Below are 27,065 nucleotides of genomic sequence, written 5' to 3' on the forward strand. Positions count from 1 at the left end.
ATTAAATATTGATGCCATATACCACTGTTTTGGTGGCCTCTTTTATTAAGAAAAGTTTATATGAACAGTACAGTATTATATGCATAAATTATTTATTTCATCTAATATTGAAGATACATTGATTTATATTTAGTACATTTCATGTGTCATTATAAAGCTTTCATATTCACTTTACATAAGAAAAGACACCTTTGACAACTAGGATGCTCAAGGGAAGTAAATGAAATCTTTTTGTGTGCTGCCTTTGGACCAGTAGGTGTCTCTCGGCTGGTGCTTTGCCAAGACTCTCATAGGGCTTGCCAAGCTCATTAGAACAAGAGAAAGATGATAAACTAAATTGTTGTTAATAGAATCCTTCGTTATTGATCTGGTTTCTGTTTCTGTTTGACTATTAACATTGAGGTTGTGGACAGTAGAAACTGGTCCCAGATCAGGACAGTTGGGCTAATAAGGGGTGACCTACCTTCTTTCCAGGAGGCACCAGGCTCTGACTGGTTTTCAGGATGTGAGTTAGGGCTTTTTTGATGTTCTTCTCCTTCATGCTGGAGAGCACTGATGGGGGCAGGAAAAGAGCCAAACCCCACTGCTTCCTGCGGGACAGCAGAAACATGCAGTGAGATTCAAAACTAACAGAGGAAAAGTCCACATGTTGCGCAAAGTCTAATCAACATATAGTATATCTGATATATCTAAATAATATACTTCTTAAATAATATAATTTAAGACATTTATGCCTGTATGATGGCCCTGTCAGTTGTCTCATTTAGAAAAAGCTGAATATACAGAAAACAACAGATTGTTAATTAAAATCCATAAATCACCCTAAAACACAAACACTTCTATCAGTTCTGTTCCCAGTGCTGGGAATGTTGGGACATGGGAATGTTGCGAAATGGGAATTGGGAGGCATGGGAAAGGTTCAGAGTCTTCAGTCTTAACCCTCCAATAGATAAGGGGACAGAAGCAGGAGCTAGCCGACTCACTGGATGTACTTCAGCGAGACCTTCTGCGTGGGCCGCGTGGTGAGCGTGAGGACATACATCTGCAGAGCAGCAAGATGAAGTGCGGCATCGTACTTGAGCTCCGAGCCGAAGCGCTCCAGAACGACATCGTTACAGCTCTGGCAGAGAGGTCATGATAAAACCATGTTTTAATCAAACCAGACAACAATAAATGCTGGCTACGGGAATGTCGCATATTATCTGAGGCTATGCTGATAACATTACCTTAAATTAATCGTTAGTTGCATTGATGTCTTTTGATTATTTAGCATTTAAACAATTAGAAAATCATAAGTAATAGTGAAAATCTACATTTCAACACAGCACTTGTGAGAGTTGGAGTACGTTTTGCACATTGTATTCATAATACTCATGTCAGTATTGGGCCAATGCTTTTCCACAAAATACTTCATGCTGAATGTACTGTTGGATCAGAGTAGTATTGTTCGTCCCACCTGGACATAGAGGTATTCAAAAGCCACTACATCCCTTCTGAGAAGGTCCATTGGATCCTTTGGAACAAAGCTGATCCTGAAAAAGCATTTCATCTTGTGAGACCCTGGCCTTTGTGTAACCTGTCCAGAAAACAAAGAAACAGATATTGGAAAATGTGCCTTGTGGTGAAAGTAGGGACAGACACCTACTGCCAAACAATTAAAGTTGAGGAAAAAATGACTTGTTATCCTTGCTATCAAAACCCCACTCTTCTAATACTGCATATTAGTAATAACACCATCCTTCCTTACCTAGAAAGAGCTTTTCTTTTTGCGCCGGTCATTTCAGCCGATGTTCTTTAGATTTCGCTGATACTGTGGTCACCACATTTACATTTTTGCTTGCACATTGACTCTCACATCAAATGTTGACAGTGCTCAGTGCATATAAAACAATCCACTCGATGATCCTTGAGACCCTCATTAAAACACAGAGGGTGTCTTCTGTGGTTTGGCTGGGCTTGATAAATAGCACGGGGGAATCTATGCTACCTTTGGAATACCAATTGGTTGCCTGTCATTCTCCTTTAATCTCTCCTGTATCTGATTTCCGTGGCTCTGACAGGGATTGGGATTACATTTAAGAATCTATGGATAAGACTGTGGTTAAGACACTCAGGGCTTTGGAATTCTGATAATTCTGTTCAGTGGTTAAGGTACTTGACTTGTAATTGGAAGGTTGCTGGATCAAGCCCCATCACTGCCAAGTTGCCACTGTTGGGCCCCTGAGCAAGGCCCTTAACCCTCAATTGCTCAAGTTGTACTCAGTCATAATTGGAAGTCGCTTCAGATAAAAGCGTCAGATAAATGTAAATAATAATTATTATAGAGAATTATGAGACCAAACCCTGGGATAGTTGCCTTCAAAACTCATATCTTGATCTAAATTTTGTGGTCCTCTGAGTTCTCCAGACCAAGAAGGTATATTCTTTGTGACATCATGTGGCGTAAGAGGCTGTCTTGATCACAGTCCTGTCCTGTGACCTATATCTAAATATTTTAGAAAGTACAGATGATGGCTTGCACTCCAACATTAATTAATTGCTTTCACTGACCAACAGAACTTCCAGTAGCTGGTTAACTGGGGACAGAGTTTCTTTGCTCCCCAGTTAAACAGTTCTAAAATAACTTTTGTGAACCATAACAGAATTCCTCTATAATAGCACTCTCATAATAGAGCATTCTACAAAGAATTCTGGCTTCCAGAACCCTTTCATTTGGAACTGAATATGGTTATATGCGGCTGGTTGTCATTGACTGCCACTGTTTGTCTTCCCTCCTTAACTTTATGTTTGACCACTCCATGAAAGGCATTTGATTGCAAGGCCTGGTCCTAGTTGTGGGTGAGTTATGGCAAGTAGTTGTGCACCTGTTTCTCATCTGGTAGCGCAGGTAAAGCAAAATGCTAGCAACACCAAGGTTGGGTTTGAGTCCCAGGGGACCACATACTGTTACAGTGATAAATATGTAATTCACGCTGAATAACAGCATCTGTTGAATGCTGTAAATGTAGTTGGGGACTGGCAAGCTATTGACCAAATGTATATGAATCACTTGAGTCCCCATCTTGATTTTTGATCACACCTATTAAGCTGTGGAAAAAATGGAAAGAATGTCTGGCATCCCTCAGGATGGAGAACTGTCTCCACAGCAGTTGCTCTCTGAATCCAAGTGCTATTTATACAGTAAATTTACTGTTACTAAATTTACTATTTATCCAAGTGCTATTTACTGTAAGAGCTACGAACACTAATTCTTGCTGTGTTGGAAAGGGCTAATACCATTTTTGCATGCGAAGGCTTTAAGCAAGGAGTAGTCCTTTACAAAGTCTACACATTTAGGTGAGAATATTTAGCTGTAAGTTCTTGACTTCCATTATGTTGCCCTGTGGTTTTTTTACATTCACCGGTTTGTGTGTGGTAATGCCACCTTTCACAGCAGGGAGCTATTTGATGTCAAAACAGCATTAATTTCCAAGACATTGCACTTTAACTTATAGAATCTGTCAATGGAAATGGAAATGCCCACATATATACTTAAATAAGTGGTGAAAACCAACTAGTACACACATTCATTCTGATAGAAAGTAGATAGATTTGTTAATCCAATTTAATTTCGTTTCAGATAAGTCTAATCATTTTAGACAGTCCTGATTAATGCCCTTTATTTGGTAGAAAAGGAGTTTATAGCTGCATATTACTTTGCCTACACTATCGTATTAAGGACTGATATTCCGGACAGCCCTGTCTCTCTAAATTGTGATTAGTTTAGGTTTAGTCTTAACCAGGGTCTGGAAAAATAGTGCTGTTAAATAGTGCTGTTGCGCCTTCCACCTTGAAGCACTGTGCTGACCAGCTATCCCCAATGTTTACAGACATTTTTAACATCTCCCTGGAGACATGTCATGCCAGCTTGCTTCAAATAATCTACAAACATCCCAGTCCCCAATAAATCAAAGGCCACAGAACTCAGTGACTACAGACCTGCTACCCCAACCTCTGAAGTGTGAAGTGCTTTGAGCGCCTCATGCTGTCCTACCTCAAAACCATCACTGACCCACTCCTTGACCCCTTGCAGTTCATCTACAGAGCCAACAGATCTGTGGATGACACAGTAGACATGGCCCTCCATTTCATCCTACCAACGCCTGCACTCTGCAGGAACCCATGCCAGAATTTTCTTTGTGGACTTCAGCTCCACTTTTAATACTGTCATCCCAGCACTGCTGTAGGAGAAGCTCTCCCATCTGCATGTGTCTGACCGCCCCCTGCAGGTAGATCACAGGCTTCCTGATAGGAAGCAGCATGTGAAGCTGGGAAAACATGCCTTTGACTCTTGGACCATCACCACAGGGTCCCCACAAGGTTGTGTCCTTTCTCCTCTACTCCATTATCTGTAAACAAACAGCTGTGTCTCTAGCCATGAGTCAGTCAAATGCCTGAAGTTTGCTGAGGACACCACCCTCATAGGACTCAACCTGCCAATGCAGCTGATGGTGCACTTCTACACTGCCAACATCAAATCCATATTCACCTCCTGACTGACCCCTCACACTTTGGACATGACAGCTTTAAAACACTTCCTTCCGGCAAGAGGCTGAGGTCTGTTCTGATCTCCACAAGTTCAGTTTTGTCCCAACTGCAGCAAGCCTCATCAACAAGACCCAGGACTCTTACTGACATAAACCCTGTTACTATATTGCATATCTTTTATCTATTACATATTTATCATCTATTACACATTTTTAGCACAGCTCTTCAATCTGGGCAAATTTTCTTGAACTATTCCTTTTATGTTTATATTGTGTAATTTTATTTATCTACTGTATTTTTACATTTGATTGACATGCACCAGTTTCACCAAGTCAAATTCCTTGTATGTGGAAACATACCTGGCCAATAAACAAATTCTGACCATGATTCCGATGAAGCCTTACACTAACACCATCAGCTGAACTCATCAAATACTGTTCCAAGCTGTTAAATCTTAGTGCTAGGCTGGCCAACCACAAAAACAGAAATCCACAGGCCTACCATATTCAGCCCTACTCTAACATACCTGATTGGCCTCATCACCTAATCATAAAGCTACAACAAGGAAAACAGAGAAGTATACGTGGTGCTCCCAGAACCAGCACTCTAAGCTCCTGGGTTGGGCAGAGAAAGCCCAAGAAATGTAGTCCTCTGTGGCTGGAGCTTTTTGCACCATACTGCTGAGTTGTGAGCTCCCAGCTTTGCTTTCAAGGGTCCAGCATTAGTGCATTTTCAGGCCCAGGACCCTCAGAATAGCTCTGGGTTTACTTTGTGCAGGCACATGATCCCATCTTTACCTTGACTCTTCCTCACCATCTATATAATAGCTCTGAATAGCATGTTATGACTCCTTTCTTTGATTACATGATGTAGCATATGCTCCAACTAAATGTTCTATTAAGTGATTTACTGTTTATTTAGTGCTAGTCATGACAGTTTCTGCTATCAAACAGACATCTAAGCAACCATCTGAAGTAAATCTGTGTTAGTTGTTTTACTGAATAGATGTTGCACATTACTTTTCATGTCTAAAGATTTATTTCTGCTTGTTTGTTGGGCAAAGATTTTTTACATTTCACAACATTCACAACAGCCTCCCCTGGGGGAGGGGCTTTGGACATGGGGCTAGAGTGCAGCAGAGTGGGAATTGTTCATAGGGAATTTTTAAAATTTTCATAGATATTTCCATGCTCTTTTCAACCTTACCAACTGCACATTTAAATTAGATATATTAATGTTTTTAAAATATACATTTAAAGTTTTTTTTGGAAGTAATGGTGGGTTTGTCCAGCTTACCACAGTTTGTACTACAAGTAGCATTTTATGGGAGTGACCACTCCCCAATGTTTAATTTATAAGGCAGTTATGAATGCAAATCCAATCACATAAATTTCATTTTGATCTTGATGAATGCAAATCCAATCACATAAATTTCATTTTGATCTTGCTGTTGATAAAACAAAAACAACTGTCTATAAAATTACTATGTGAGCTTATTTGATGACCTCCATGCAAAATGCATGGACATAAACATGAAGTTTAGGGACTTTGCAGATAGATCCTTCTGACCTGGGTGAGCATTTCCTGCTCGTGCAAAAGCAGCATTCTCTTGCTTGAGCCCTCAGTCCTCTGCTCCAGCAGGAGGGAGAAATGCTCGATGCACTTGATGGACAGCTTCTCTTGCAGGGTGATCAGGACATCCTGCATTGCACAAGAATATAATAAAAAGCATTCACCCTTTGGCTCTCGTTTTATGAAGCATAATATGCTGGGCTCTGAAATGCAAGACCACTCTATTGAAATTTTAATGAGAACCAAAGGGGTGGTGGGGGTTGGTGATTGTCCACGATCCACTCTGATCTCATGCACGGCAATCAACTGCTCAAATCACCTTGATGGACGTGTTGTTGTCAAAGCGAAAAGACTTGGTCTGCCCGTTCTCCAGGTAGACCTTCAGAACGTTTGGCATGAAGAGCAGCAAATTGTCCTTCACAGTGTCCTTACATAAGACATATAATCTATTAGAATATACTTCCAGGGATTTCAATATGAATTAAGGCTTCCTTAGTGCTTATCCTCCCTTGCATGACTGACCTCAGTGCTCTGTTGGTGATGAGGCTGTCACAGTAGTTCATGATCTTTGGAACTTACCAGAACCTGTCCGTTGATGATGACCTCCTCAGCAAAGCGCACTTTGACTGGGTTTGACTTCAGCTTGGCTTTTTTGGCTGCACTGATAAAGGCTGATTTGGGAGACTGAGAGGGAAAGAATAAGTCATCGCTAAGACATTCAAATGATCATGATTATTATCTGCATTAGTATATCGTTTTCAGCAGAGTACAAATACAAGTCATGTTACCTGGTCACTGATTTCAAACATCCTTTTGTTAATCTAGGTCTCGCAAGGGCCTCAGATACAACAATACATATTACTTTACTGTTGTCACTGCTTACAGTTACTTTAATTCCTTCACTTAATTTTATAGCTGTTGTAGTCCTTTATAGTCCTATTGTAGCATTTGTAGTCCTTTATTAATTTTAGTTTCCAATACAGTGCCTCAGAGTTTAAGCTATTGTCATTGCTAATTAACACATCTTGTAGGCATGATTGATAGGTAGATAGGTTCTGATAGGCTAATAATACTGACACTAAATGTGTCCCATGGGTAAACAGAGACCTGGAACCTTACTACTAATTTGCTGACACAGTCACACCAGCTTGTTAATTTACCACATCTTGCAGTGGGTCAGAAAACTACATTGCTAGGCCACTCAGAGTTCAATTATGAGACTCCAAAAGCTACATGATTTGTATCTTAAAAAAATCTAAAACAACAACAACAAAAAAACAGCCCTGCAGCGTTTCATTCTCGTCACTCTGAGATTTTTAAAAATTGAAGTGCATGAGCCTTTGGTGTTCTGTTCTGCTCTCTCGAATGCATTACTTTATTCGAGGTAACACCCAGCCCTGACCTGGAGAGTAGAGCTGAGCCACAATCGCTGTTTACGTCGTGTGGTTAAAAAAAAAAGGGAGAGAGAAATGAGAACAAGGTTATAGGAAAGGAGAGTGTGCTGAGCTTGGAAAATCAGTGGAACAAAAGAATTTATAAAGCCAAAGATATTAAGGGGATAAAATAAAAGGAGGAGAAGAGATGCCAGTGGTAAAATATTAGGGTAGCAGGTCTGTGAAGTCAGTAGTCTGTTTAACATGATGGACATTCATGTCGACTGCTGCCTTTTGTTGAAAAGACCAAATTCCATGCTGAAGACTGATTGTCTAATGTTGACATTTGTTAAACAGCGAGTGGGAATAAAGCGTGCATTGAACACTGTGTGACCACAAATGGAAAATGGCCGCATTAGGAAAACAACAAACATAAATACCTACCCATTGCTCGTAATGTTCCAAAAATGAAATTTATTTGACTATTTGCTTCACACCTGTTAACAGCTTCTGAATGAACATTGTATGTTTTTTTTCTGCTTCTGATAGAAAAGCTAATACAATACTGACAATATTGTCTAGTCAAATTTATTATTCTAAAATATATTCATCTTTAAAAAATTTTCTACTAAAAGGTAGAGTAAGTTAACTTACTGGGTATGGTTGAACAACAGTCAATAGGATTGTCTCCTTGCAACTTCTGTGGGGAGAGACACAGGAAACAGAATATTTTTCATTATGTCATTAAGTCATTAGGTAATGTTTGTTGGCAGTCATTTTACCATGTTTTTGACTACTGTGATATCATGTAAAACACACACTTACACACACACACACACACACACACACACACACACACACACACACACACAAACATGCACACGCACAAACCCACACACAAACATACACACAGATGTGCAGCTAGTGCAAGTACACATTTGAAATTTATTTCCATCTCGCCAATTAATTTGATTCTTCCGCCTCGTCAATTAATTAGATTCTTCTGACTTCTGTGCGACCTACAGTAGAGCAGTGCTTCAACCAGCAGCACATCCAGCCCCCTTCAGCTCAGTCTCAGACGAATGTTGATTTGTTTAAATGTCACTAACCTCCATTTTCCACCAAGTGTAATTTTGCCGTTTGCCTGCCTGGTATTTTTTTGAGTGTTCTTTTGTTTTATGAGTCATTACCATGAAAACAAAATTATTTTTTTGCATTTTCTTCTGTCTTTCAGCTGCCAGTTTCACTCTGTCAGTCATTAAATCATGCTACTCACCCTTAATGGCACATGCAGTACATAAGGGCTTATTAAATGGAGTTCTAATTTAATTATAGGGCACTCTAAATAAATGTGCAGGTTTAAGCCAAAATCTAGGTTAAATTTAAACATTATTGCCTGGCTAGAATCAAATAACTGCAGAAATATGATGAGGCAGGATTTACTACCTCACTCCTTCACACAATTCAATGGTGCTGAATTCTGCAGTGCAACTGGAATCAGAAATCAGAATCGTTGTTTCATTCATTTCATTTTGGCAGCTGGGAGTTATGAATGATGAATTAAGCATGTCTAAGTTAAGAATATCTGTTCTCCAATAAACTTAGGTTGATAATGATGTATGTTGGACATTAAGACATAAGAGATTGAGTTATGTAGCTTGCAGGAAGGCCCAATAACATTCAAGTGTACATTTATAAAAAAAGAAATTTTATGTAAAGAACAAATGAATAAATGAAGACTATAAAGGGAATTTCTAGAAGAACATATCAATGAATAGATAGATGGATAGATCAATGAATGGATAGATGGCTGAATAGATAGAAGGAATCTAACATACCTGACAAGGTCAATAACTCGTTCTCTTGGTACTGAGGCAACAGCCTCTTCATTGATCATTATGATCTCATCACCTGGGATTAGCTTTCCTTCTGATGGGCCTCCTGTTAATGTACACACACACACACACACACACACACACACACACACACACACACACACACACACACACACACACACAAACACACACACACACACACACACACACAGTATCATGCTTTTATTAACTTTTACATTACAAACATACCTGTGCTTAATTTCATTTAACACATAAACAAAAACATACCGAACACAAATTCAAACAGTCTTTCTTGAAACTGAAACTCTTCACTGAAACTTTTGTCAAAAGAACCTTGAAGGTGATGCCAGCTCCCACGTGTAGTTTAAGACAGGTTACCTGGCGTTACAGATCGCACCACCACTGGCTTCTCGCTGCCTGCCACAAAGCCGAAGCCCAGCACAGGGTCCCTCTTCATCTCCACGTGGCGTGGGGTGGGAGTCGGAGCCTGCCCCCCATCCACACGCACCTCCTCCAGAGAGCTGCTCTGGGACACATGGCTGGGGTGACAGGCAGGAGGAGACAAACAAATGTAAATAGTAAAAAAGCCTAATAAAGCAGAAAAAATAATCTTGCTAACTATAGCTTTGCACACCACTATTAATATCTTAACCAAGTTCTTATTCTCTGAACAAGTTTTGGTCATGATATAACATTTTTGGTCATGATTGAACTTTTTTTGTTGCTTCCTTCTTTTGGCATGTTAGTTTTTTGGATTAGCCCTCAAAATTAGCCCTACGAATTCTTTCACAATCAAATGTAAAAAATCTATTCAGTTCAAAAGTACACAAAGCCGGTTTGGCTCAAAGGGAATATTAGCTACATAATAAGTCCATTATTGACTCAGATTAAAAGAAGATTAAATATCCCCATGCAGAGATTTCAGAGGAAAGCGATTATACAGTTATTGTTTTCTTCTATTCTTGTATTAATCATAAATACCGGATGATCATAATGTATGGACAGCAGAAATTGAGAACATTAACTTTACGCACACTGACAAAATTGCTGTGGGTTTGATGGAGGACTTGGGGATACTAGGGTGCCAGACTGCAGGAAGCACATGAGCTCGGACTGCTGGGGGATGGAAACACAGCAGTCTGGACTAACCGCTGGACTAACCGTCGCAAGAAGATCTCCACAGCAGGTTGTGCTAACTGCTGTAGAGAAAATCTCCACAGATATCTGGACTAACTGCTGTAGAGAACATCTCCACAGATATCTGGGCTAACTGCTGTAGAGAACATCTCCACAGATATCTGGGCTAACTGCTGTAGAGAACATCTCCACAGATATCTGGGCTTACTGCTGTAGAGAACATCTCCACAGATATCTGGGCTAACTGCTGTAGAGAACATCTCCACAGATATCTGGGCTTACTGCTGTAGAGAACATCCTGCTCATTCCTCTCCATGTGACCTCACTGCCTCCTAATGACTACATGTTGGCATTCCTCTGGACTTCTCACTAACAGTGAGTGCAGGTGAGGAGGGAGATGCTACTTTACTTATTAACTTATATTCACAGGGACCAAAGACACATGCACAAATAATATTGCATTTGTATCTTTGCTTATTGCATCTTTTCTCTTTTCTCCCTCTCATTTGCACAATAAACATCCTATTGCCATACAGAGCAAAGGTTGCATCTCCATTATTTTGGTATTGTGATGCATCCTTTTCTTTCTCCCATTTGAGGGCTGAAAAAAATTACCACTCCTCTCCCATTCCCTTGCAAATCCTCATGTTTATCTGCTGAATCAAGAATGTTTACTTCCTTGGAGGCCCAAGCCCAATATAATGAGCCGGCCTCCAGAGGTCGGCTGTCTTCATGGGGCTTGTGTCAGCAGAATGATGTAACTTTACACTTGGTTTCCATTGGCTGACAGAATGCGCGCGCTGAGTACAAATATTTGTTTGTGGTAGCAGTTCATCAAAATGAAACCCCTGAAACAAATAAAGACTCATTTCCCATCTGACAATCAAATATCTAGCTATATAAAATCTACATTTTGTTAGAGGTGTTGAATTTATTTCAAACACTGGAGCAATTTAAGAACCCAGTGAAAGCCCTGAGTGTAATAAGCAGATAGAAAGGTGTCTCTAAAACTTTCTTTCCTCCAGAAGCTGCCTTCACATGTCCCTTTTACTGCATTGTCTGTGAACGGCAGTCTATTTGACTCCCGCATGTGAGAAGGACAAATTGTGGTAATGACTACTGGGTAACAAATCAATCCGAGAGTGTAAGCAGAGGAGAGGGAGAGGGAGAGAGGGAAAGAGAGACACAGAAAAATAGAGAAGGGGGAGGGGAGAGAAAGGGATTACGGGATAGAACAAAAGGGAGACAGAGAGTAAGGAAGGGACACAGAAAGGTAGGGTGTGAGTGTTTGTTTTAGTGTTGACGGAAATATTTTTAGAGTCACTGGCTCTGCCATGACCCAGTGAGCAGAAGACAATGGCTCCAATGAGAGAACCTTGAGCACTGACTCACTCTTCCTCAACCCCCCCCCCCCCCCCCAGGTCACATGCTCCAACATCTCCCCTTCTGCTGCATGCTGCTCTCACCGAGACTGATTACAGGGACCACAGCTTCTAGATACCAGCAACTGGAAACGATACACTGCTCCTGGGAGCCAAACTAATGTTCTTTATATGTACCGTATTGCCTGTCCTGTCTTGCTTAGTGCGTCTCTGACACTTGTCACGTCAGAGGAGCAATTTATGCTGTTTACATCCTCGACTAAGCCCCGTTCAAGTCTCCAGGCCTAAAACCTTATTATAAATAATGTCCTGTTGCCACAATGTCATGTCTTCAGCCAATTTAACAAGCTTACTACCATAGCCTCCAGAACCTAGATAAGATAACGGGATCCTAGGTGAGCTGTAGAGGAGCTGAGGAGCAGTCTAGCATTAAACTGCTCTTGAAACACTTGGTTGGAGTGTGACTGATTCTCCATTTCATGCTCACAGGTTCAGCCATCTAGAGTACTGAGCAAATAGGTGCAGAATGGTCCATTTGAATAGGTGTGGAACGGTCCATTTGAGCTGTTTGCCAGGTGGGATGACTGAGTGCGATGAGAAAGGAGGCGAGAGAAGCATTACACACAGGAAGGTAATCAGTATTCCAGAATGAAGCATGCTTGGAGACCAGCCCTCTCATTGATCTTGTGCTGAGATAGAAATTTGCATACGGTTACAGTAACAGACTGACGTCCACTCGAAGGTGAAAAGCAGGAGACATCTATTTGATACTTTGATAAGGGCTGTGATGTGTATAGAATATCAACTCTGCCCCAGTACTGAACAAACATGCACATACACACATTCACCACGTAGGATCATGCTATAATGAACAAACCGGAGAATGAGATATATCAGTGACAGTGGCAATAGGACAGTACATTGTGATCTGCATGGTAACTGGCAAGCAATAATTTATTGCCTGGCAAAATTATTTATTTTATGTCTACCAAGAGATGAACCACGAAATGCTGCTAAAGCACACAGGTCAACACCATTGTTCAAGTTAAAGCAGAGATGCCAGCAGCAAATGTGTGAAATGTTGCATAAAATTAAATGTACTCTGTGTCAATTACTACAATTCACACACACAGAAACAAATTTCTGATTGCATCATCCATTTAGTAGGTACATGCTAAGAAGATGAGATTTTTCACTCAAAAGGCTTTTGAGACAGTTCTGACTTAATATAATCATGTTTCTCTAACGACATGTACTTTACTTATTCAAATGCAATTAAAGTTCATTATTAATTTACTTCATATGAGTAAATTTACTTGTAAACCCCCTATCACTTAATCAACCAAAACATGACAATCATGCAAAACCTGCTTATACTGTAACACCCCAGAATGATTTAAAGTAGGTTTCCCCATTGTTTGGGTAACATTCCTAGTTAAAGGTAACATTTCACAAGTGTAACCCACTAAGGAGGTATTTCCAATAAATTGTCTGGTGAGTGTACAAACACAGCAAGGGCCTGCAGTAGGACAAGCTTGGGCGGGGAATTCAGTACAGTAAACTTGGACGGTGACTGAACTAGGTGGCGCACTGGAGGGAACTGCTGTAGGAGAAGCTTGGACAGGGACTGGAGCAGGAAGAGTTTGGGTGGGGATGGGGTAGTAGGGGTTTGTCTGGGGACTGGGGCAGGAGGAGCTCTGGGTGGTCACTGGAGGTGAGCAGCTTACTCGCTGGAGCAGTCCCTGGAATCCCATGCCGGGGCCACGTCCCATCCATAGGGTGCCCCCTCGAGCCCGGCCCAGCTGCCTGCAGGGGGAGGCCAGCCCGCTGATTTGTTCTTGTGGCTGCAGTGGAGTGAAGAAGAAAATAACATTGAGTTAGTTGTGACAGTACGGCTAGTACAGACGCACGTCTCCTCACATGAAAAAACTTGACATTGGTCATGAAAAGAGGCAAGAACAGATCCCAGCTTGATGGGTTAAATCAACAGCTAAACTTTACAATCCTCTGGGATGTCTGTGTCTTCTAAGTGAACCTGGTGGTGGAAAGCTACCATTAACCAGAAACGACCAAAGCATGATGCAAAAATGCAGTAACTACAATATTCAATTCCTTCATTACTTCTTCTTACAAACACAATACATATTCTTCCCCTTGAAATGGTGGATATGATACTCTCTCATATTTATCTCTTACTGCGATATCTGTCACCTTGGCACTTCACCATTTCAGCAAATTGCAGTGAACAGAAAACTGGCACACTTGTGACCACAGTTGAAAGGTTAATTAAGTTAACAATGTAATCAAGGCAGTGAGGCTCCACTGCAGTGTCTGACATTGTAAAGATTACAGAGCCATGAAATTGGTTCTCAGCCAGTTACTGGGTCAAGATCAGTTCTCAGTATGACAATACATTCGTTTCACCTGATTCATAAAATCCTTCTCAACATTGCCTTTAGTTCTTACTGTGCCCACACCAAAATTGGATGAAGTTTCATTTATTTATTATTATTATTCAATATTATTATTTTACAATAGGGTGCTGGCATGATCGCTTGACTTTTTTGTGTTTATATGTTTCTATTACCATTTGCACAAGGTCTGTAAAAATCAAGATATGACCATGACTTCATAACTGTTTGTTATATATGAAACATGTTACTTTACAAATGATTATAACTGCCTTCATATATGTATTTTTCCCTATAAACCCCCTTTCAATATAATCAATATAATTTATGAGTTCCTATTTAACACATATATATCTTATTCTTTAAAATGATATGTTTAATATGAAGAATCATATATGTTAAAGAAAGATATAATTTTGGTGTGAAATGTACATGCTAGTTCTATACCACTTATTTATTTTTCCAGTGTGGTTTATGGCATATGTGATTCTTATAGGTTCTACGGATCTACTGACCTAATTGAAATGGGACAAATCTGCTGAAATAGTTTCCCCACATTTTACACAGGAGGTACATACATAGAACTCAGAGAACTTCATGCAAAACTAGTTTAATAAAACACCACGTTAACTAAGAGAATGATGCGAAGTAATGGTGCTAAGCTAATAAGAGACAACAGCAACTAGAAGTAAAAGCAACAAAGAGAAATATACTACAGCTAGTTATTGATGAGTATAAAGTTATGAAGATAGAACTGCAATAAACACATTAGTGTTTCTTTTCAACAAAGGCAGCAGTATTAGTCCATGAACAAAAGAGTTACACAATGCCATTTGGTAACTAGATAATAAGACAGAAATCAATCATGAACCTTAGCCTCAATGCATGCACCTGGTATTACAATGCATCAGTATGAAGCATGAATTACCATTCATAAAGTACACTGCAGCTAGTTATTGCTATGGATAATGCTAAACAGGTACTGCAGCAAATGGCACATTTACATGTCTGTTTAATGAATGCAGTAGACTTACGATGTGCATGCCGCAATGATGTAAAATATATTAAGGTATAAGGCATAAATTGGAACATTAATGACACTGCAGTGCACAGGCACATGCTCTGCAGTGGCTCACTATCATAAGTCTGCAGTTGGAGGACAGGATGCTTTAAGCATGATCTCACAAAATCATTTGGTGAGAAGGGTTCAATATGTTGACATCCTCTGGTACATCTGCACACTGTATTAAGTGTGAGCACTCTCAGCACAACGTGGCGTCCATCCTGCAAGCTCCTGCTGCCCCTCTGTGTCGGTCTCCTGTCCCTGATAGATCCTGGCCTACATAAGCAGTAAATGCCAGCGCCACATCGACTTTAGAGGCTTGCGTTAAGAGAAGCAGGTGATGCAGAGGGCAAGGACCTCCTCTTTTAGCCCCTAATCCTTCTGATTAGTGCGAAAACAAATGCCGTAAAGCATGCTCTGGGTGGGACACGGGAGTGGCAAGTTCCTCCAAATGCAGCTGAAACCCTCAAAATCATTTCCCCTAGCTGGCATGCCAAAGCAAGTCGGATGTTCTGGGAATTTGTGTGTTTATTTATTTCAGCAGGTTAAAGGAGTTTTATCATTTCGCTTATCTGTGATTTCACAGCTCTCTGGATCAGTGTGGTTTGAAGGGGAGCAGCACAATCCTAGGTATCTTAGCTAGTGCATACAACGTTTCTGCAGAGTGCACCAGGTTCCCAGAAAAATCATTGCCCTGTACTGCCCGATGTAGCAAGGTTTTACGATGTCTTATTTGCTATGCACATTAGCATCTTCCCTGAGCTTCAAACCTGTTTTGCTTGGTTCAAATATCCCTTATATTCAGAAGCCAAAAAGGTGAATCATGCGCTTTGTTTTTTTTTGTTTTTTTAAATTTTATTCATTCTAATATGCAGGTTTTTGTGCTGGGCCAATCGGGATCGTCTAATGAAGCCACTGAAACTGTCTTGAGGCTTAACGGCTGTTTCTGCAGCAAATGCTTTGGTAGCTACTGGCTGTTAAATCTAATTCGAGAAGTGATGGATGATTACAAGTCGTCAGTGACATATTGGATTTTAATTTCGTGGCCTCGCTGGGCCGTTAACGCAGCATTTTAGTAATTTTTTAAGGCGCACACGTTTATCGCTATTTGTTAATTTGACGGGCAGAAATAAATGCGCATGCGACAAGGTAGGTGGAGTGGCACACAGGCCGCTGTGACATGTCAGACCTGCTGGTGCAACAGTACTTTTGAACGCATTGGGTCTTAAAACAGTGCTTGCGTCACCATCTCCCTGGACCTGCTCTTAGTGCAAACAGAAGGGCAACACATGATTTTCCTCACTTCAACAGGCACATTAGGTGGTGTCCGATTTCTTACAATATCATTTTGACAAACACAACCCAACTAAAAGTTCTCTCTCCAATTACTAACTAAACGCCTTATTTTTTGTGAATTATTATTATTATTATTATTATTACTGCTGTTCTCCTAATGTCAGTGGAAGAGTGTTCATTTATAATCTGAACCACCTCTTTCTAGGCCAGTTTAATCTCATTAGACCTGGAAGGTCTCCTTCCAGTGCTATATATTTTGCGTGGCGACACGGTACTTCCCTAACAAGTATGTCTGTTTCCTCATGCGTGAATTTTTGTTTGCGCTGCCATTTTGCACGTTTGCTGCCATGACAAAAAGCCGGCTTTTACAGGGACTGAGAAGAGTTAATCTGATTGAATATTGTAGCGGCATGCCTAACCTCACCTACTGATCATGTATTCAGTCCACCTCTTTTTGTGATATCACTGTCCCAGATTAGTGACTTTGCATCAGATCATGAAAATAGCAAACAACATTTCTGCCACGCCCACACACACCTGCACCACGGCCTTATACCCTATTTCTGCACTTGCGCTGTGCTTATGAAAATAGTCCTTTACGTTCTATGTTTACTTTTAACAGTTTTATGTGGTTTTATACACATTGATGATCATTCTACATATAAAATGTATTTATGCACATGACACAATTAGGAACAGATTAAGTAATTCAACATTCAACTACTGCCATACCATACTACTGATATCACATCCTTTGGTCAGGAAGCAAAAGCCTTTGATATTGCTCTGAGATTCTCAAGTAACACATCAATATTCTGAAAGAGCTATTGTTAGTCGCTGGAGACCTGAAAAGTTGTGGTCTGAGTGAAATTACCTTCCTCTCTGGCAAAAACAAGGCCCTGCCAAGTGTAATAGTTCAGAGCACTTTGATTTATTTTGCCACATCACTGGTACCATTATAGCCAGCCAGATACCCCCCCCCCCCCCCAAAAAAAAAAGTAAATAAAAACAAAGATAGGAAGTGATAAAGTTCAGAGCAGCCCTTCTTGCATCTTTTAGGCTAAAGAATTTAACATGCACCATTAGGTCATACACACCGGGACATGATTATGCCAGAAATTATACATTCTTAACTCTTGTGAAATGTCATATTTCAAGGCTCTAAAATAAAAATAACTAAAAAATATTTTAGAATAACTTGTAAGAGTTAAAACAGTACCTGTAACCACAAATGTTTCCATTATATATCATTTTAACTACAACTACAAATGTATACATTGTATATCATTTTTAAGGAAAACTGATCTTAAATCTTAAAAGCCGTCTTCTAGTGCAGACTGAAGACCCATCTATTTGTGGAATATTTAAATGACCACTGATCCTGTACCTATATTGAGTAACTGAAACTCTAGTACTTATTGTAGGGTAATGTTTATTGCCCTTATATTTGTCTGTTATAGAGTTTATGTGTTTTGCACTTCTAGGCATCAGCATTGATCCCTGTATTCCAACAGCATTCTAGTTCAATGGCATCTTATACTCTAACCTATTATACTGGCCAGGATGCATTCTATGAGTAAATGATAAAGCACTTTTGTATGTTGCTCTGGATAATGTAAATTAAATGTAAATGTTGTTGTATGGTAGATCTAATGATGCCTAAACAAACAAAAATAATAATAAAATGTATAAATAAAAAGAAATAAAATCACCAATACACTACACCAATACAATAACATCGTTAACACTGCTTGGCCTGTCCACTATGAGGCAAGTGCCATGTGAAAAAAGCACCATCATATTGTGCCAACCCAGTTTCTGGTGTGAGGGCAACGCTTTGGAGCTTCTTCCAGATTGACAAATGCAATTATCATTATACACAAAACCTAGTTGACTGCTGTGGGCCCTCAACAGGAACAAACCGGAGACGCACAATGCCAAGGCAATATATTTGGCACAGATTTTCAGGTGGGACCTTTTGAAACTCTTTCAGATAAACTGTCATTTTTAGTAATAAAAATAATGATTATTCCTTATTTATGAGCACTTCTTTCTTTTAAAAGAAGGTGCGAAAATGAGTCAACAATGGGCAAAAAAAAAAACAAATTATAAGACACAGGATTATGCAATTATGCCTCTTACAGATAATGGCCATTTTAGCATTCAGAGTAAAATGATCTTCAAAGCTATTTGGTGGCTAGTGCATCAGCTGGTTGGCTAAATGCTATCAGCAGACATGATCCCAAGGTTCTTTGTTGTGCTGGTGCTTTGTAAAGCTTCTTGATGTTTAGGACCTACACAACCCTTTCTGTTGTTTATTGGGTCAGTGTGCAGCTGCTGCAAAGCTTTGTCATTCTTGTGTAGTTTGAATTTTGCACTTTTTGTCTTTTCATTCCTCATTTTTATGCTGTTTAGGGGTTAGGTTGGGGGGGGGGGTGTAATCTCACTTGTTTGTTTGCAAGTCTTCAGATTTGCATTTGTAGCTTGCTCGCACACAAATGAGACTTGATTAAATGGAAGCTAGGCAACAAAGGAAGGCACCTTAACTGCACAGTCAAGACCCACAGGTCTCTTATGTTTCCCAGACACGACTCAAAATATTGATCAGAAAAGCACACAAGTAAATCTACTGTCATAAATCTATTGCAGTTCCCTCTTGCTATTACACTACATTTATAGCAGGTCAGAAGTTGCAGTGCCAATATGAAAATTGATGAAAACACATGAAGAATTACATTCACCACAATATGAAACATGCAGAAAACAACAGAGCAAAAATAACTACACTAGCCTACACTAACTGTGCTGTGGGAATTTTGTTGAATGCTTAGAGTCATGTCTACTGCAGTAGTGCACAGCTTCATGAGTATTAAGGAGTGTGGATCCAGCTGAGTGCTTTGGCTGGATATCAGTGTGTTTCAGGCACTGCAGCATGTCACAGGACTGTTTGTCAGCCCATCCTCCATGCACCGGTGCTTCCTGCTACAACAGCTTTAAAGTTAGTGAGAGAGAGAGAGAGAGAGAGAGAAAACCTGCATCCAAAACCTTATCCTAGTGCCCCCCCTCCTTTTCCTCCTCTCTCTCCAGATCATGAGCCCCAGCTGAACCCATTTAGCACCATGCAGAGGCAGTGAAGCTTTGGAGCCTCGTGACTGCATTCAGAGATACTGCCATTACATTCTGAATAACAATCAACCTAAATGACACCCCCATCCCCCATCCTGCACACAGAGCAACAGCAAGGGAACAGCCGGTTAAAGGGAACTTCAGTTATAGAGCAGAGGTGAGCCTGATCTCTGCACCTCTGTCAAAACCTTTTCAGCAGGAAAAGAACAGAAGTGCTGCATTAAAAAAAAACAACCCAACCTCTCTTAGGTCCCTGTGTGTGGCATTTGTTCAGTTCACCTGTCAAATGTGGTGACCTTTCAGAACTGCTGGTCCTTTTAAAACTTTGCATTTACATCAAGTTGCCTTGCATTATTCATTGACAAAGAGGGTCCATGCTGTAAAACTTGCAATGTGGGTGGCGGGCTTGTACGCGGGGAGGGTGGGGGGTGGGGGTGGTATTTTGGTCCACTGACAGCTAACAAAGTGTTGCAGTGTTGCCACGTCACTTCAGATGTCCATGACCCTCTTTCGCCTGAGATTGCCTTCCCCGGACTGCTATAAATGATTTAAACACAATTAGATGGGGTGCAAGGCATGACCACAGACAGCACCTTGTCCCAAGAGCCTTTGCACCACCCACACTAACCGCATGATGTTGATTGGTTGTTTCACCAACCTGTCTCAGTTGCAGCACCTTCTGTCCCAGAGCTCACCGAGCCTCCCAACTCCGCCCTCGGTCAGTCTAGGCTGATGGGTAAATGCGAAATGTGGGCAGTTTCCAGATCATTTGGACTGAGCAGAAGGGAGTCATAAATAAAGCATATTCACTTTGACAGAAAATGTTTGGATTTGTGTGTGCCCTGGGTTTTAGGTGCGGAGCTCCGGGCAAGTTCCTGGGAAGATGGGCTTGGGCTCTTCCACTAATACAGCTCAGGAGGCTTCACTCTTAGGAGGGCCCTGTCTTTTGGGGAGAGAGAGGGAGACAGGGGTGATGTTGGGTTACTTGGGTGATGTTCACAGCAGTGAAGGGAGTGTTATTTGAGTAAGGAAATGGTTTGCGGGTATTCCACGGCCATTGTAAAACTGACAGGTGATTACTTTGAATTCTCTCTCTAATCACTGATGATGTAATTTTAACACTACAGTCAAGAGATTTTTGGCCACACTATTGAAGACCAGAGAGAACAGAACAGAGCAATAATAATCAGATTAAATAATTATTCTTTCACTGCAGTACAGGGAAGGCCCAAAGTCAGTATACCCTACAGTTTGAGAAATGTAGTTTTTATAACACTGCTGCCCACCTCTGCTTAGTTGGCAGATTGACAATCAGTTTGGTTTGGTTTTTACAACTGCATGGAAATTTCAAGATTATTGTTCCACACTCTGTGCCTTGTGCACCAAATGACTAAAATACACAATCAATAAATACAGAGCAGGGAAACCCATGTCAGTGTGCTTTGGGCAACTGCACTGGTTACTGCATTCTGTTCTGCTCCAAAAGGACATAAGCAGATTCCAGAGTGGCTTCACTGATAGCAGACTTCTAGCTGCTCTCACTCGCTGTTAGGCAGTACTATCCGTATGTGTACATGACAGTGTTGTTTGCTCTCTGATGAATGGTTTATGATGATGCAACAAATCGATTTTCATGCATCCGTACTTAGATATATACACACACTTGTCACTGTATTTGATAAATTAAGCCCACCATATCTCCGTTGCCTAAACCATCCTCATGAGCCACAGAGAACATGCTGTGCTAAAACAAAGATGAATGGATTTTGAATGTTCCCTACGACATTATGGTAAAAGTCATTGGCTTAATTTTATATATTACACAGCATTGTTCAGAGGTACTAGCATAACCTGTTTTGACATTTATTTGAAAAATTGCTCAACACTGCATTGCGTCCTTTGCCTTGCTTCCCACATCCAGACATAAAGCTTTTGTGCATGGACGTGCTGATGCTCTGGAGGCTATCATAAATTCCTGTCCTCCCAGCATGTTGCCCGAGTCACTCCTCAGCTGTGTGGCCTTTTGCCAGCTGACAACAGCAAAAACAAAAACTCATTCATGTCATGCCCTGCTGACCATCAAAAGCGCCAACTGGCCAGAGGTCGACACGGCACTGTGGCGCTCAAAGGTGAAATCACACCATGCAGGCCTGTCCACAAAGCCGTCGCTTTCATTCTCAAGTGGTGGGCTTTTAAAAGACCTTAGACGATGACACTGCAGACTGTCCTCACTGTGTATCTGTCTGTGTGTGTAATGTGGGTTCATAACAGCTGGCAAAGAGCCCACTACCCAATGCAGCAGAACAGCGTGTCCCAGCAAGCTGAGAGAGAGAGAGATAGATATGCACTTGGTTCAATTCACCTTATTGTTGAACAGTGCAGGTCTCAGTCTGAAAGAAAACACCCCAGTGATAAGACTAGAAATGATAGTAGAGTTGTTAGCTAACACAAAGTTCTCATCATTTGACATACATACAGACTTTTAAAAAAGTTTTAAAAGTTTCAGTTAACTGGCATCACCAGAAGCATAACACCACCACTCAGAATAAATTACTGTTTATTGTTTAGATATGTCATTTAAGTCATATGGCGTCCATACTGATGATAACCTAATGAATAAAAAAACCTGCTAGCTACATTTAGCCCTTTGGTTTATCCAATTGTTTATGGTTTATCCACTTAGGAACCTTTCCCAACCTCAGATGGTTTTGAATGGCCAGCTAGGGGCCATCGTGGCTAATAGCATTAATGTGGCTAAAACGGCCATCATAATATCCTCACTGAGCAAATTTGTCAGCTGGAGTGCGGTACATCTACATGACTATTAAAAATACAAAAAGAAAAAAAAGAGGGTGGTGTAGCGGTGGTAGTTACTGATCATCTTGAGACACTTTGAACACGACGCCACGTTAACATGTTTGATATGCACTTGCGCTTCACCTGTGTCTGGGACTTCCTGTGAACAGCTTGTGGAAACTAAATTTTCTCCCAGCAGTTAATAGTCAACTTCCAAAGGGCTATATATTTCAGTATAAGTGCAGGAGAGAACAGAGGAGCCAGTTGACAGAACGGGTAAAAATTTCCCTTTTCATGATAAATCAAAACAAAGATACCAATAACGACAACATAAGGCAACCTAATAGATGATTTCTCATGAACCGCTAAAGTTAACTGAGTGAATTACGAGGCGGTATTTTTGGCACGTGAGGTGCACGTTAGGAATGCAGAATGGCTGCATTGCTGTTGTACGAGCAGCCAGAGGGATTTTGTGGTGTGGAAAGGAAGTGTGGGTGGCCAGGGCAGAAACCCCCAGGGCATCGGATATCACAGTTCCAGCACGGGACTGGGCTGTATTGATTGTGGGGCGCACCCCAATCATACACAGGTTTATGCAGTATCAAATCCAATCAAATCCCAGCATGCATTCAGAGCTATACCAGTCATTCCAGTGTGCAAGCCTTGTGAACTGTCACATGTGCAGCATTTGTATTTGTAGCAGCTTGGTATAGGCATTGGAGATAATATTGCAGTGCTAAATAGGACACCCACAACACAATGATGCTCTCTCAGTCTGGACAGGCCTATCATGTAAATGTGAGGTATCTATTACATGAGGTACAGTAATAAACCCTTGTGTGGACAGCCTACACAATTAAAAAGTGTAGGCTATGAACAGTCATCGTCTCCAAAGATGCTGAGATGAAGGGGACTTTGGAAGAATATTACTATATTTGGGATGCATTACATTTGAGTTAACAAGGAAACGAAGGTTGTCAGGTCTTGGTAAAGTGTGGGGCCTATGGGGGGATTTCGCTGTCCATATTTTGCTTCAGGAGGAAAAACACTGTCATTGTCAAAGATTCTCTGTGAATCTGTTAGTGTCGCTGACAGATTGTTCCCTTCACATCTACTGGGAACTGTTAAAGAGAAAGTCAGCCACAGTAACGTTTCACAGAGAAATAACTGATTTCACAAGCAGCTGCCAATTCCCCCCAAGCAAATATTGCATACCAAAAAAGTGAGAATTAAATGTGAGTTGTCCTTCAAAAAATTATATTAATTGGGGAAACTCAGTTAACCAAAAGCACTTTTCTATATTTAGTACACTACACAAAAGTACAAACTAAAAAGCATATCAGCATAGTTACTTTTGTTGGGAATTAGCTAAAAATATATTTTAACAATTGTGCTCAGCTATACACACAGTTTCACCTCGAAGTCCTGCTTAAAAACTGAGGTTGATTTCATTCAGACGCATCACTCCTTTGAAATTTCCTGTATTATAAACAATAACAAATCAGAAACAGTCACAGATATGAACATCTATTCTAAATGACTACTTGGACACACATCTGCCCTGTGATATTGATTTTGCTATTAAATTAGTCATAAAAGAAAAGCCAATTTTAGAAAAGCCAATGCCATTATTTAAAAAGAAAATGCAGTGTTAATGTACTTGTAAGTCACATTAGTAATTTAACTTGTTTTTGCCTACCATACAGCGCAAACCTAAGGTGAATTAAGATTTATTAGAGGATCTGTAATGTCGTTCTTTGTTGTCTAAGATCTCAATGCTGTCTTTGATATCATTAACCATAAAACTTTATCTGACCTGTTGTATAACCGAGTTGGCCTCTCTGACTCTCTGAGTCTTTGATAGGTTCAGATCTTGCTTTAGTAGTTGTAAATTGTGGATGGTTGTGTTAGGATGCATCCTGCAGTAAAAGCTCATGTTTGTGTTGTAGTGTTCAATATTGTGGTGAGGTCATTTATACTCAGAGTATAGGCACAGGTCAACAGATCTCAAGGTCAACTGAAGTTTGGGTCATCTCACATCCAAGTCCAAAGTTATAGGTTCTTCTTGTGTCTTCAGTGTGGTTTAGCTGGGACATACATAAATAAATTAAGATATGTTACAGAAAGAGAGTGATTTTAAATTAATTTATGGTTAGTTTTGCAAAGGCACACTTTGATTGTTAATGTTGAAACAGTTGTTTACCTGTTGACAAAGATAAAGCACACAAAATTCTGTCAAAATCCAAGTTAAAGTCTGATACTCATTAACTCAATGTAAGTCTAAAGACATAGACAAGTTATGAAATTTGTGATCTTGTTGTTAGGTATGTAACATCTCTTTTCATAGCACAGATACCATTAATCTGTGGATGTCTTAATACTTTTCTGCAAAAAAAGGTATTGGGGAGTTTCTGTTTACTGGAAATGAAGCACAGAAAAAAGTTGTCTTTCTGTACAAAAATTTTTATTTTAAAAAATAATTTCTCTAAATGTATAAGGTCTTTCTTCTCTGTAAAGGCCAAATATGACACCAGTTGTTTAGGAGTTGTGAGTAATATCAATAGAATGGTATACTATCACCAATGTCCGAGCCATTCTCTCCATATACATAAATAAGACATAAATCCATAAATACAACATAAATAAAAACTTACATGCCATTATTTTCAAATCACACATGTGCACGGTCATATTGCACACTTTAAATATCCCCTTCCTTAAAAGTTATGTTAGGATTATTTCACTAGTTTAAACAGCCTGTGAAACACTTTTAACGGCATGTGAAAGCAAAATATGCCTTCACATCTGGCCACTAATTGAGGGAATGGAACATCTGTTCCTGGTAGACCACAGTGATTACAGGGATAATGCACAGCACATTAAGGATCTGTGCACAAAAGCATTCAGCAGTTGCATGCCACAAGCATGACAGGACTGATATGGTTCAAAGAACCACACAGTGCTTTATATACAGGGCAAAGAGAAATATTTTGGGAGGCTTATAAAGCCCTGAACACTGGTCTGGGATCAGCTTTCCTTGAAAAAACCCCCAACAACCTTAACCTTTGAAATAGAAAACTGCAAATCAGCAGTTTTGCAAGCTCTGTCAGCATTCACATTCATACATGCATTAGCATCTGTCCTGACCTTTATTTGCTTGCCATGAGCACCCTTCAGGCCACAGTTGTTTAGACCAGTGATAACATCTAGAGTAGAAGAAATATGTTCATTGCAATTCTTAGCTAAGTAAAGGAGATCAAGGGCAATTGATGAATGAAGGCCTAATATATGGATTCTTCTGCTGTTTGGTTTTGGGGCATTCCACATCCGGTAGTGCCTTGCAGCTAATTCCTCCCAATTTGGATGTCTCAATTATTAGTCTTGTATCCGCAGATTATATCTAGTTTCAAACAAGCACACTCTTTGGTGAAATTTGAGTATGGGAGGTACAATCGGCTTGAGAGATTCTCTATACCACAGGGTCCAGCAGTTGACCTCAACCTTGCTTCCTGGGTCTGGGGTGGAGTGTGAGACAGATGGTGAAGGCATTGTACTACTCAGTGAGTGGAACCCACTCAGCAAACAAAAATGATGCTTAAAGTAGAAAGAACAATACTTGCATGCTAGAAATACATTGACAAAAGAAGCAAATCTGCTCTTCCCAAAAAGAGTTTTGCCAGACCACCTGGCCTAAAAAAAAAAAGATTTTTGCTGAAAGACTGAATATGTAAATGTGCATACATTATAAATCTAGCAAGGCACATTTTAATCTAGTTAACATTAGCTAGCAAGCAGTGAGTGATAGGAATACCCATATACTTGCCATGTTGGTTTCCAAAAGAGCCCACCTCCACATCATTTGGCTATAATTGCAGCAAGTTAGTTAAAGTCGAATTTCATGTGGTGGTGTGTACTTGAAATATTATTGTCATTATGTAAATGAAGTGGTTCAAGAATATACTGAGTCATCTACCCATTTTTGAAAGGTGCATAAACAAAATATCATGTTTAAAATTTACTGTGAGCTGTGGCTCTAACTAACAATTAAGAAGTGCAAGGAATACTAATATCATTAGCTTGTAACATGACAGCATGCCTCCAAGTGCCAAAGCATCCTTCTCAGCAATAAGAGACAGAAGACCACTCAAATTCTGTTTTTTTTTTTGAAGAGTTCCAAGATTTTGCTTCACATGTTGACACAGCATGAAAGATGTTGTGCACTGCTCCAGTAAAACCATCCTTGTCTGTTTGTGTTGTTGTAAACCACTCACTACAGGAATAGAAAAACCTTCCAGAGTACCCAAAATAAAATAAACTTTTCAGAGTAACTTGAACTGAAGTAACTTTTCAGCTACTATGCCCAACATTAGTGTTCACCACTAGTCAAGGGACCTTAGAACTTGCAGCTGTCAGGTTCGAGGGTGGTTCCCTGTAGCACTGAGCCCAAGTATCAAAACGATTGTGGAGTGAAGACTCATTCTGGTGGGGCTAGTGCTGAATTCTCTAAATTGATGGCCGAATTCAAA

At 40.2% G+C, this 27,065-nt stretch overlaps 1 protein-coding gene across 2 annotated transcripts in view; it reads right to left on the minus strand.

Annotated features, from left to right (window-relative positions):
• Positions 1–27,065, minus strand: part of LOC113578497 (male-specific lethal 3 homolog) — a 66,578-nt gene that overhangs the window by 6,410 nt on the left and 33,103 nt on the right. For both annotated transcript variants that reach the window (XM_035534659.1, XM_027011812.2), the window contains 10 exons: positions 13,575–13,691; positions 9,707–9,867; positions 9,311–9,413; positions 8,127–8,172; positions 6,679–6,783; positions 6,419–6,526; positions 6,097–6,228; positions 1,457–1,576; positions 984–1,120; positions 464–590 (listed from right to left, as the gene is read on the minus strand). In XM_035534659.1, the coding sequence (XP_035390552.1) occupies positions 464–590; positions 984–1,120; positions 1,457–1,576; positions 6,097–6,228; positions 6,419–6,526; positions 6,679–6,783; positions 8,127–8,172; positions 9,311–9,413; positions 9,707–9,867; positions 13,575–13,691 (1,156 nt within the window). The remainder of the gene's footprint in view (positions 1–463; positions 591–983; positions 1,121–1,456; positions 1,577–6,096; positions 6,229–6,418; positions 6,527–6,678; positions 6,784–8,126; positions 8,173–9,310; positions 9,414–9,706; positions 9,868–13,574; positions 13,692–27,065) is intronic.

Source organism: Electrophorus electricus, chromosome 16 (genome assembly GCF_013358815.1).
Source record: "Electrophorus electricus isolate fEleEle1 chromosome 16, fEleEle1.pri, whole genome shotgun sequence".
Taxonomy (NCBI): Eukaryota; Metazoa; Chordata; class Actinopteri; order Gymnotiformes; family Gymnotidae; genus Electrophorus; species Electrophorus electricus.